General features: G+C 60.7%; 2 protein-coding genes across 2 annotated transcripts in view; one reads left to right on the top strand and one right to left on the bottom strand.

Moving 5' to 3' along the window:
• Nucleotides 1–1,261: 1,261 nt before the first annotated feature.
• On the bottom strand, nt 1,262–5,708 carry NANOS3 (nanos C2HC-type zinc finger 3). Its single transcript, XM_029917666.1, has 2 exons — nt 3,654–5,708; nt 1,262–1,584 (listed from the first exon to the last, which is right to left on the bottom strand). Exons 1-2 carry the CDS (start codon nt 4,153–4,155, stop codon nt 1,517–1,519), a joined length of 570 nt encoding a protein of 189 aa, XP_029773526.1. The 5' UTR covers nt 4,156–5,708; the 3' UTR covers nt 1,262–1,516.
• Nucleotides 5,709–11,762: 6,054 nt separating this feature from the next.
• Nucleotides 11,763–11,931, top strand: part of LOC115274338 (basic proline-rich protein-like) — a 2,105-nt gene continuing 1,936 nt past the window's right edge. Inside the window, exon 1 of the mRNA XM_029917804.1 lies at nt 11,763–11,900. Within this exon, the coding sequence (XP_029773664.1) occupies nt 11,804–11,900 (97 nt within the window). The 5' untranslated portion in view covers nt 11,763–11,803. The remainder of the gene's footprint in view (nt 11,901–11,931) is intronic.

The raw sequence follows: 11,931 nt of genomic DNA, 5'->3' as shown, positions 1-11,931 counted from the left end.
CAGTGGTCCTTTGACCTGTGACTCCCGCACCCCAATTCCTTTAGTCAAGGCAGAGATCCCCTCCCACTGCCTTTTCAGACTCCAGGAAAGCCCATGCTGGAGGGGACCAAGATGGGTCAGGGTCCCCTGCCACTTCTCCTGGCTGGATGTGCGGCTCTGTCCTCGAACCTGCTTGGACGTGCCCATTCTCCTGCTACCCCGGGTCTCAAGCCCCAGCCGCTCTGACTTACACAGTCAGCACGTACACGCAGCAGGGCTGGCCGCGATGTTGTGTCCCCTGACTCAGGTTGAAACTCGGACTGCTAAGGAGCCTTCCTGTGTGTCTCCTTTCCCCTCCTCCTATCCCCTCTCCAAGCTGAGGACCAGGCTGTCCTCAAGGATTGTCTCCCAGCCCCAGCTCACCCCAGCCCTCCTCCTGGGTGGCCTCAGGTCCTGGCTCAAGTCCACAAGCTAAGGCCAGAGGGGACCTGCAAAGTCCAAATTCTGCTTCCCCCCAGCTCTGAGAGAGAGTGTGAGCTAGGGATGGAACCCGGGGCCCCAGGCCAGCCCTTGGCCGACGGACACTTGCCACCTGCTGCCCTCTGGAGGCCAGAGGAGTGGGGGTTCCCACAAGCTCAGCCCGGCCCCAGGAGAACTGGGTCACCCCACCTCACAGGGACGGCTCTCCATACCTCTCCCCTGCCCAGGCAGAGCCAAATCCACGAGGCCTTCTACCCAAGGCCCTGGCTGGCCCAACCCCCCAGGACATATTCCCATTCTTGGCCAACCCCCTCAGGAAGTCCTTTCCTTGTTCTGAAGGGTCTGGCCTGTGGGACATCTGTGATGACCTAAACATCCACTGAGGGCCTCCTTGGTCAGGAGATTTGGGGGAGGAGGAGAGAGTCTTTCATCACAGAGTGGAGGATTCTGCCCATTTGGCACGTCAGGGTGTGGGAGGTGGCTGGGAGGGAGTTTGAACATCCCAGACGTCAGAGATGGCTTCATGGTGCCAGCCTGGCAGCGGGCACCATGCTCGGGTGCTGGGCTGACCCCCGAAACCCCACAGTCACCCTGTGGTGCCCACTCCCGTTTCTCGGCATGAAGCAAGCTCACCCCAATGCTCCAGGATGAACTGAAATCCAAGTAGCGGCTGGGGAAAGTGGGGGTCAGGGTAACGTGGGGGCTGATGGACGCAGTGAGAATAGAAAAGAGGGGTCCCATCCCCTCTGGAGCTGTTCACAGTACCTTGTCCCAAGACCTGGCCTCTTCTGACGCCGATCCATCCATTCATAAGCATTTATTGAGTGCTGACTGGCTGGCCAGTGCTGGGAGGCAGGGCCAGGGTGACTCAAGGCCACCTCCTTCCTCGTGGGGGGCTGTTTCAGCAGCAGTCCCAGGCCCTGCCGTCTTAGGCAGGCCTCCAGGGCCCAGGGGCAGGCCCTTGCAAGGTGGATCTTCCCCAAAATACATCTTCCACCGAGCCTGGGTCCTGCTACCAGGCGGAAGGCAGCATCTCCATCCTCCCTGCACTGGACTCCTATGCCGAAGTGGAGGGACAGCAGGAAGAGGATGACAGTCCCGAAGACTTCCCGGCACCTCTGGAACCTGGATTTTAAAAGCAGAGGGGATAAGAAGAAAAGTAATCATAGGGTTGGATTCAAAGCTCCCCAAGTCCTCGCTCAAACTTCAGGGCTGCTGGGGCTCTGGCGCCACCTGGGGACAGCTCCTGGGATGGCACCCCTGTGGCCGCCAGACCAGGACAGTCCAGGCTGGGACCCGAAGCGGGACACAAAGCCCAGAAACTCCCACTCCAGCTGGCTGTGCTGCCCCCTGGCGGCCGCAGGGCTCTGGGACCCCTAGATCTGTTAGAGCTAGAATGTTACAGGAGGCCGGCCTTTCTGCGGTACTGTGGGGAGGGCTGCTCCACCGTCCCCCACACCTGGGGAGTTTTCCTACTTCCTCCCATGTAAGAGGGGAAAAAAACAGATTCTGAGACCATCGTTTCTATGGACCCTCAGCTTCCCCCATCTCCGGGATGGACCTCACCGAATCTCTTGGGGAATACGCTCTTCTCCGGGAGAGACTCGTCTCTTTGAACAGATGTTCCCTGCACAGCTTCTGGGGGTGAGGATGAGATGGTCCCCCACCCAGTACCCCCTCCTTTAAAGAGCTCACACGCTGATGGAAGAGGCTCTATCCACACAGGGCACCCAAATGGGCAGCAGTATGGCCCAGTCAGACCCGCCTCTTCAGAGAAGGTGATTAAAGCCCCTGAAACAATTTCTGTTTTTAAAACCCCACAGGAGGGGTGCCTGGGGGGGGCTCAGTCGGTTAAGCATCTGACTTCGGCTCAGGTCATGATCTCACGGTTCGGTTCGTGGGTTCGAGCCCCGCGTCGGGCCCTGTGCTGACAGCTCAGAGCCTGGAGCCTGCTTCGGATTCTGTCTCCCTCTCTCTCTGCCCTTCCTCCACTCATTCTGTGTTTCTCTCTGTCTGAATAATAAATAAAAACATTTTAAAAAAAAACCCACAGGAGCCGAGGCCTTTGGCGTCTGTAGGAACGCCGGCTGCCATGTGAACTGCGGCCTGCCGGGTCCCTGGCCTTCCCACGGGGCTGGGAAGTAGTTAGAAATGCAGGTGCTCAGGCCCCACCCAGACCTGCAGAAGTGGAATCCGAATTTGATGATGGAGCCAGGTGAGTCATGGAGGGAGCCAGGCCGTGTGCCGAGGGCCAGGGTAGCAGCCGCTCCCCTGCACTGATCCACTCGTGACCCGACGTTTCCCCGGTGCCGGCCTCTCTCCCTCCTCACCGCCTGGACACCTCTGCCTGGAGGACCAGCCTCCTTCCTGGCTTCCAGCACTCTCAAACCTGCCCCCACAGTCTGGCCAGCCTGCTGCAGCCTAACATACTGTCAACATGCAGACCTGGCCTTGCCCCTTCAGTGGCTCCCTAGTACCCAAGTCCAAGATCTGTAGGCTCGCGCGCTGTCCACCAGGTCTCTGACACCTCTTCCGCCATACATGCCTACACATTCCGTCCCGGAGACCTTGACCTCCACTAAGTTCCTGAATGAGCTCCAGTGCCGGGGCCACACTTCTCAGCACCCCATTGAATGGAGTTAGACTTTCAAGTCACTTCCCCCAGGAAGCCCTCCTGGACCCCTGTGTGTGGATCCAGGTGCTTCCTCTAGACTCTCCCATTCACACTCTTTGATACGATGCTCTTCTATCTACATCTTCCCACCGACCCAGCACTCACACAAAACCGAGCCCCCAAGCTATTTGGCAAAAGAGTGAATAAAGGGGCGTGAAGAAGCCGGGGTTCAGAGAGGCTGAAAACTTCTCTCGGGCGCACAGCTCCTACATGCCACACACTGGTCCCACTACCAGTCCCCACAGCCTCCCAGACAGGTCACCCCCCGCCCGCACAGGAAGGGATCTCCCCCAGGGGCCCAGAGAGGGAGAGTGCTTGCCCAAGGCCACACGCGAACCCCTGTCCCAGCACACTCCCACTGGGCCACGCTTCTAGAAGGCTGTTGTAAGTTTCCTACACAGATTGCCTCCCCCCACCCCTCTGACGCGGGTACTGGGGTTCATCCCACTTCATAGAAGCCCCGAAGGGGTCAGCCACGAGCCTGGGGCAGGCCCCCTCCACAGCGGGTCTCCCCAGCCACCTGCACCGGCTGCGGCCGCTGCTCCTGCTGGTCCAGCTGCTCCCGCTCCTGCTCCCGCTCCTCCTCGGCGGTGCCCGGAGTCCTGCGTCCTGGCCCTGTCAGGCCGGGACACCCTCTTGCCAGCCGAGTTGCGGGTGGTGTAGCTGTAGACGGAGGTGTAGCCCTGGCCGGTGAGCGGGCAGAAGCGCCGGGTGTGGGCGCGCTCGCGCGTGGCACCGCACTGGGGGCACACGTAGTCACGAAGGATGGGGCACAGCACCCGGCCCGCCTCGTCCTTGAGCACGTGGGACTGGTAGATGGCCCGGGACTCGCCGTTGTGTTTGCAGAAAGAGCACAGGCGTTCTGGAGCTGCCGAAACTTCCGGGCTGGCCCTCTGAGCCCCTGCTCCTGGCGCTGGCTGTGGCTGGGGGTCCAGCCTGGTCTCAGGCTCCTCTTCCCCACGCAGGGCCCTGATCAGGCGTGCCAAACCCAGGTAATCTGTCCACAGGTCGAAGGTTCCCATAGCTGGGCAATGTGGGTGCCGGGGAGAGGGGCAGAGAGAGGGGACCCTGCCAGCCCCCGCGCTCCTATTTCTGCCCCTTCCTCTCAGAGGCTTCCTTCCCCTCTCTGGAGCCTAGGAGTCTGGGCTGTCAGTTCCCTCCTTATACCTCCAAGGGAGTGGGAGGGGGGAGGAGCAGATGATGGGAGGTTCCCTATTGTCACAGGGGGGCTTGCTGCCGCTCCCCCATAAAGGCACCTGCTGGAGATTGCAGGGCCTCCCGGTGGGCTGGGGGCCATGGGGGTAACAGGAGCACAGGCTGCAGGGGGGACCTACAGTGGGGAGCCACACACCCCCAGAGGGCATTGGGAGGACTCCCCCTGCTGACCCTTTCTCTGAGGAGGCCTGCCACTCCTGCCCCACAGGGAGATGGGGAGGGGAGGCAGAAGCCTCAGCCCAAAGACAAGCATTGAGGTAGTCGGTAACTTAGTAACTTCTGTCTTCCTTCCCCTGGACTGGGGAGGGACCAGATGGCCCTGGGCTCTTCAAGGAAAGAGGGGGAGCTGCTGATGCTCCCCCGTAGTCTCTGGAAGGGGGGATGCTGCCTGGTTCAGGGGGAAGGCCGAGGATCGGGACCCCCAGCTCACACGCATTACTTTAGATGGGCCGCTTTAATGGGTGAGCACCCTGAGGTACACACCTCACAAAGGCCGGTCCCCATCCAGTTACCATAGCCCCTAAGGCTAGGTGCTGGCCCTGAGCGGACATGGAGGGGCGTGGAGGGGCGGGGAGCAGAGGCACAGGCTGAGCTAAAGGCCAGCACCTCGATCCCCACCCCCTCAAATGAAAGCCTCAAGAGTTACCCAGGTGGGGCAGAGACTTGGCAGATGAAGGGATCAGCCGGCACCAAGGGGCTAAGTGGGCACCGAATGGTAAAGCAGAGGTCTGCAGGTGCCCGGCCCAGGACCTAAACCCAGAAAAGGGGCTCTGCTACCTCGCTCCCCCCCCCCCCCCCCGCCCCGGTTTCATTGACTGACTCACCCAGATCTTTACGCAGCCCCCTGGGAACAGATGCCTCCCAACACCCCGCACCCCTGGATTTATTCCCCAAATCAGGCCGGTGTCCATAAGGATCCTAGATGCCAGCCCTCTCCAGCGGGGTGAGAGGCTGAGGTCAGGCCATTGTGTGAGTGGGTCTTGCCTCCCTAGTCCGTTCCCCTCCGGCTGTGTCCGGCCCAGCCACAGTGACATTCATCCCTCGGTGGGTCTGGCCTCCGTCCTCACAACCCACCGACAACAATGAATGTTGATTGTGACCTTCGCTGGGGCCTAACGGAGGGGAAGCTCAGGCTGGATGCAAGGGAGGGGTCATGATGGGTGGATGGCAGTTCCAGGCCTCGGGGTCCACTCAACGGTCGATGGTTTGCCTGAGCTGCCCAAACTCACCGACAGGTTGAATGTTCCCCCAAACCCTTGGCAACTTCTCCGGGATGAGGGGGGCGGGGGGGGGCAGGAAATCAGACAGCCTGAGGGGAGGAGAGACAGGAGGGAGTGAGGGACCTATAACTCAGTAATTCGGCAACCAGGACCTGGAAAAAGCACAAGATAAATAGAAATAATAACTGTAGATATTTACGTAGGCTTTGCTACATAGATGTAGCAATCCTGGGGGCTGGGCTTGTTTCTTGAGGTATTTACTCGAATCATCCTCAAAACAGCCCTAGAAGTTGCAGGCGGTTCCTCTATTTGTGGGTTTGGGAATCTGAGGCCAAAGGGCACCCAGAGCTGGTGAGAGGAAAGGAGAGATTCCTAGTGGCCCCAAGATGTCTGGCTGCCAGGCCGGTTACTGCCCCAGGCCATCCCCAGGCCTTCGATGCTACAGAGATAAACAAGTCATTTTAATACAATGTAATACCTTCCTTGAGCCTCTCCGTGTTCTGGCAGGATTTCTGATGAAGCAACAACCCCCGGGGGTGTTCCCCTTTGCAAATGCAGGGCCAGCAGTGGGGCCACTTGGTCCAAGGGACAAAGGAGAAGCCAGACTGGAGGGGACACCCACTGGCCACCTGCAGGGTCTCAAAACATCCGAATTCAGGCCCTTCTGGGGTCACCACCCATGTACACGGGCAACATGGGGGCTGCCCCCTTGATGTGGGGGTACAGGGCTGCTCCCTCACCCCGGGGGCTTCAAAACAGGCATCAAATCCTAGCTTGGATTCCCAACTACTATACCAAGATGCTGCCCTCCTCCCCATTCCCGCTCCCTCCCTCCAGGGGCCCGCAGATTTGTGGGGCACCTGGGGGCTCAGTCGGTTAAGTGTCTGACTTTGGCTCAGGTCCTGATCTCGAAGGCTGTGAGTGTGAGCCCCGAGTCAGGCTCTGTGCTGACAGCTCGGAGCCTGGAGTCCACTTCGGATTCTGTGTCTCCCTCTCTCTCTGCCCCTCCCCTGTTCACACTCTGTCTGTCTCTTTCTCTCTCAAAATTATATAAACATTTTTAAAAAATCAAAACACCTCCAGGGGCCTGCAGATTTGAGCTCCCACCCCCTCGAAGTCTCCCCCACGGTCAGTCTCCGGAAAAGCCACCTCCAACCTGGGTCTGAGGACCGCCTGGGGAAGGGCCTTCAGATTTCCAGTCCCTTCTCAGTGTACCGGGAAATATTGAGGGGGTCCAGGAACCCCAAAACGCCCCTTGGCGCAGGCGGACTGAGCCGGCACAACTCTCCAAGCCCGGTCCCCGAGATCCCCACCAGAGCCAGCCCCCAGAGACCCCGCCTGCCCACCCAGGCCCACTCTCCGATGCCCGGTCCCCAGGACCTGTCCTCTAAAGTGTGCCCCGAACCAACGCTCATCAAATACCCTCGAAGCCCATCTTCAAAAAGCCCAGCTCCCCTAAGCCCTGCCTCCAGACCCCACCCTCAAGCCCCCCACTTCAGCAGTGCCCAAGGCCACTGAGCCCCAGCCCTCAGGTCCCAGTCTAGACCCCCAGAACCCTGTTTCTACGGAGTCCCCAAGGCCACCCTCTTGAAGCCCACCCACCTTAAGTTCTGTCCCTCTAGGACCTGTCCCCAAGCAGGAAGCCCTGGGAGGGGATCCCCCAAACACTCGCTCCTGTGAAACTCCCCTACTTCATGGAGCCTCTTCCCTAGAGCCCGCAGTCTTGCCCTTGGGTGTGAGGCGGGCGGGGGGCGGGGGGCGGGGGGCAGGGGGCAGTCATGTTCCCACACCTGTCTGGAGGTCAGAGTAGGGAGCCCTCCCCCTTGCCCATCAAATCTGGGCCCCATTTAGACGATGGGGAGAGGGCTTCCCTTTACCAGGCTCGATATCTAGGCCCTTCTGAGTGAGCCATGTGCAGCAAAGATCAAGGTCCTAGAGAGCAGAATGCCTAAAACTCTGGGGGAGGAGGCAGGTTGATAATAACAACGCTTTACCTACATTGCTCTATTGTTAGGATACCCATTTTATCAATGAGGATGGTGAGGCTCTGAGAGTTTGGAACAGAACTCACCCAGGAGCTAAAACGTGGGGGGGGGGGGGGCATCTGGCTTAAGGTACCGGCCACATTGGCGGGGAGACGCCTCATGACACCCTTTTCCTTCTGTGTCTCTCACTTGATTCTTGAGGGCTGTGACCCTGACCTACCAAGGAGGGAAGTCCCTAAAGGGGGTGTCCCCCAGACAAGTTACGGACCACCAGGGGGTGCCTGGTCTGAAGGGTCAGGGCCACGCCCCCCCTGGAAGGCGGGGTTTCCAGCCAAAGGAAGGGCTGGGAGGAAACCCAAAGCCCCTACACGCCCAGTGGGGGAGGGGCTGCTGGAGCCAGCCCAGGGTCTGGCAGTCTCCCTTTGTCTACGGTGGTCAGTGAGGGCTTCTGCCCTTGCCCTTGGTGTCTGTCTGTGGCCCCTCATGGGCCAAAATCTGGCCCTTCCGCTCTGCGTTTGCTCCTGTCTGTTGCTGGGTGGGTCTGCCCATGTGTGTCTGCCTCCTTACATCTCATCTGTGTCTGGCAGCCTGGCCCCTCCATGTCTGGGGCTGGCCCTTGGGGAGGTGAGAGAGGGGACCCTGACTGTTCTCCCATCAAGCGTCCTAGAGCTTTCTGGAGGGCCAGCTGGGCTTCCGGCTGATTTTCTTTTTTTTTTTTGAGAGAGAGAGAGAGAGAGAGAGCTTGCACAGGGGACAGGAGCAGAGGGAGAAAGAGACCATCTTAAGCAGGCTACACGCCCAGCACGGAGCCGGATGGATGCAGAGCTCCATCTCACAACCTTGGGATCATGACCTGAGCTGAAATCAAGAGTTAGGTGCTCAGGGGCGTCTGGGTGGCTCGGTCAGTTAAGCGTCCGACTTCTGCTCAGGTCATGAGCTCGAGGTTAGTGAGTTCGAGCCCCGTGTCGGGTTCTGTGCTGACAGCTCAGCCTGCTTCTGATCCTGTGTCTCCCCCTCTCTCTGCCCCTCCTCCACTTATGCTCTCTCTCTTCCAAAAATAAATAAGACGTTAAAAAAAAAAGAGGCCTGACGGACTGAGCCCCCCAGGCGTGCCCTGATCTGACTTTGAAGCCCAGCAGAGTGGAGATGGGGAGCTGTTTTCCTACAACCCCTCCCCATTCCAGGCCCTGGTGCAAGGAGGGGGGCTCTTCAGGGTCATTTTAGTCCTCATTCTGCCTCTTCTGTCTCTTCCCGTTCCTTAGTCCGAGGGACAGCACCCCACCCCCACTCCAGCCCACATCCCAGCTGGGAGGATCTGTCTAGGCAGGGGGTTGGGAGTGATGGGGTGAGGGGAGCCCTCCAAAAACCACACGGCCCTGCCCCCACCCCCACCCGAGCTCCAGGAAGGCAAGGCAGCTGGCGCGGGTCTGGGAGTCAGAGATAGAGGTGAGAGGTCCCAGCAGAACCAGAGGGGCAGAGATGGAGGGAGGCAGCGCTGCTGTGGGGTTGAAGGACGGGGGGCAGGGGTACGAGGTCAGAGGTGCAGGGCGTCCTGGGGGTGTCTGGCAGCCTGTATGCCTGTGTGTCCCTGTACGCATGTCCACGCCCATGCTCCTGGCTGCGTGACCCTGTGTTCGCCCCAGTGTGCATGCGACCCTGCTGCGTCCCTGCGTCCCTGCGTGCGTGGGTAGATGCTGGTGGGGCACATGCGGGAGGAGCCGCTGGTCAGAGCCTGACAGACAAAGAGCCCATCATGGAGACTGTAGCAAAAGTGCACTTGGAGGTCCCCAGGTGGGGTCCCAATGGCGGCCCAGGCTGCGTAGACTGGAGGGGAAGAGGAGTCCCATTTCCCTGCCACCTCCATGACCTCTCAGGTTCCCACCTGCCCTCCCCAGGGCTTCCTCTCTACCTTTCATGAGGGGTCCTCAGCCAAGGGGCACATCCGTCCCACCAAGACCCGGGGCCAGCCAGTGGGCTGGGGCCCCGGGGCTTCTGTCCCGAGGCTACCAGATAAGGGACAGAAGGTGGGAGAAGGGCAGAAGGGATGGGAGAGGCAGGCGGGAAGGGTCCAGCTTCTCCAGGGCTGGCGCTGGGGTGGGGGAGGGGTCTAGGGCAGGTGGATGGGAAATTCAGACACTTCTATGGAGGTTCGAGGCCCAGGGTGACCCTGGGGTCTGAGCCAGGGTGGACTCTGCCTGCCAAAATGCAGCCAGCAGCGACCGAGGGGCCTGTAACCGGGGGTCTGCAGCAAGCTTGGGTTCCTAGCTACTCCGCTGGGCTATTCTGGAGGGTTCCAGGGGTGTCTGTATATCCAGGTGGGTGCGTGCTATAGTGGGTGCCCGTCTCGGCACCAGTGGTGGGTCTGTGTCGGCACTCCCGTGGGCTTCTGTTTGTGTGTGGATGTCAGTGTGCCTGTGGGTGTGTGTCAGGCTAATTGTGAGTAATTGCAGGTCGACGTGTGAGCCAGTGTGGGTGGGTGTCTGCCGTCTGTCAGTGTCACTGTGGGTGACTGTAGTCTGTGTGGCATCCGATGACAGCGCCCTCCCATCCCCCCCACGAAAACAGCAGCCCCGGGAGGCCAGGGTCTGTCTCTCCGGCATCCCCAGGGCTAGAACAGTGCCCGGTTACATAACAGATGCTCAATAAACAAGTGTTGGCTTCACATCCAACAGGAGACTGTAGATTTCTGCTTGTCCCTGTCATTTTCCTGAGGGTCTGTGGGCCAGCGCGCAGGTATAATTCTGTCTGTGTGTTGGTATTATTGTAGGTGTCCTGGTGTATAATCAAGTGTTAGGCTATGTGCCTATCGATAGAGATACTGCTGAAGTGTTCGTATCCGTTCGTGGGTGACGTATGGGGGTCTAGGAGGTCAGTTTTACCATGGGCAACCGTGTATTCCTGGGGATCCGTACGTGCGTGGGTCACGATTGTGACAAGCTGATGTCAGTGTCCGCACTGGCCCCGTACCATCTGCGTGTACGTGTCCAGGCGTCTGGGTGCCCGCAGACCCTCGCCCGGGGCCAGCATGTGCATGTCGACAATGTCGTGTGTCTGCTCCAGTTCCCACAGGCAGTGGTATCTACCTGTACGTGTGGTGGGGGAACTTTGAATCTCTGGGGTAGTCACGGTCACCCCGGGTGACAGCCTGCACGACACGGAGCATCCTGGTGTGCGCGCCTGTGCAGTGGAGAACTCCGCGTCTGCTCGCCTTGTACGCAAGCCTGTCTGCACTGTGGCCGCGGTAGGCGACAGCCGCATTTCCAGCGTAGCCAGGTTTTCCAGCTGTCAGCCCTGCACGTCCTCGTCACTGTGGGTGATGTGTGTGCCCACGTGGCTGTGTTATTGTGAGTGGCTGTGTGTGCGAGGGTGCGGACCGCCGTTGCTGCAGGCGATGGGAGTAACAATGGGGATGATGTATGTCCACGTATAAAGTGCGGATTGGGGGACTTCAGTGGGGGTTTGGGACTACCTAACTGGGGCTGCGTCTGTGTAGTCCGGGGCAGGGGGGGTGGCTGGGAGAGGAGATAGGAGACACTTCTCAGCCCCTATCAGCCAATGAGGGGCATTTAGTCACACACACACACACACACACACACACACACACACACAGGCATGCCGTCCAGGGCGAAGTCCCTGGGAAAGGAGTCCTGTCGCTTTAAAAGGGCTCCCAGCAGCGGGATTCTGGGCCATTTTCCCTTCTATGGCCAGTTTTGGCGGGCGTGTTCCGGTTAGTAAGCCTTGGCCCCAGTAAATACCCTGCAGCCGCCGCCGCCTCCGGTAATGACAGGCCGGCGGGGAGCCGCGGAGGGCGCCAGGGCTCCTGCAGGCGGCGCCGCTGCAGCCCCGGGGCCACGGCCACAGCCAGGCCGTAGCTGGGGGCCCCCGCCGGGATCGCGCCTGGATCAGTTTCCGCAGGGCCCGCGCGCCCGTGAACTTGGCCGGGGGCGCCTTCCCGAACGCGTGCGCGGGGCCGGAGCCTCTCTCGGCCCCGGACACCCGAGGCCCCCATCCGCTCTGCGCCCCTAAGAACAAAGCTCGCCACCGCCCGGCTCCGGGGCCTCCCGGTGGTCAGGTGTCGGGCGGCCCAGGCACCGCTGCCCCTACGCCCCCCCATCGTGCGTCCCCGCCCTGCGGGGGCATCTCGGCCGGCCCTCCCCCTAGGCGGCCCAGCCTCGGGGACTTGAGGGCCTGTCCTCTTTAGGGGGTCTGGTCTTCCCGGCTCCCCTTCTCAGGGAAGGCGAGACGCAGAGATGCCGCCGGGGCCTCCCCGCCCCCCTTCTCCAGCCTCCGCAACAATGGAGGGCCGGGCTGCAGAGGCCAGGGCGCCGGCCCCCGGGCCGCGAGCAGGTGCGCGAGGGGGCCGCAGCCGGGTGCCGCC

Source organism: Suricata suricatta, chromosome 12 (genome assembly GCF_006229205.1).
Source record: "Suricata suricatta isolate VVHF042 chromosome 12, meerkat_22Aug2017_6uvM2_HiC, whole genome shotgun sequence".
NCBI classification, from domain to species: Eukaryota; Metazoa; Chordata; class Mammalia; order Carnivora; family Herpestidae; genus Suricata; species Suricata suricatta.
Note: the sequence above shows the minus strand (reverse complement) of the source record. Positions and strands in the feature narration are given on the sequence as shown.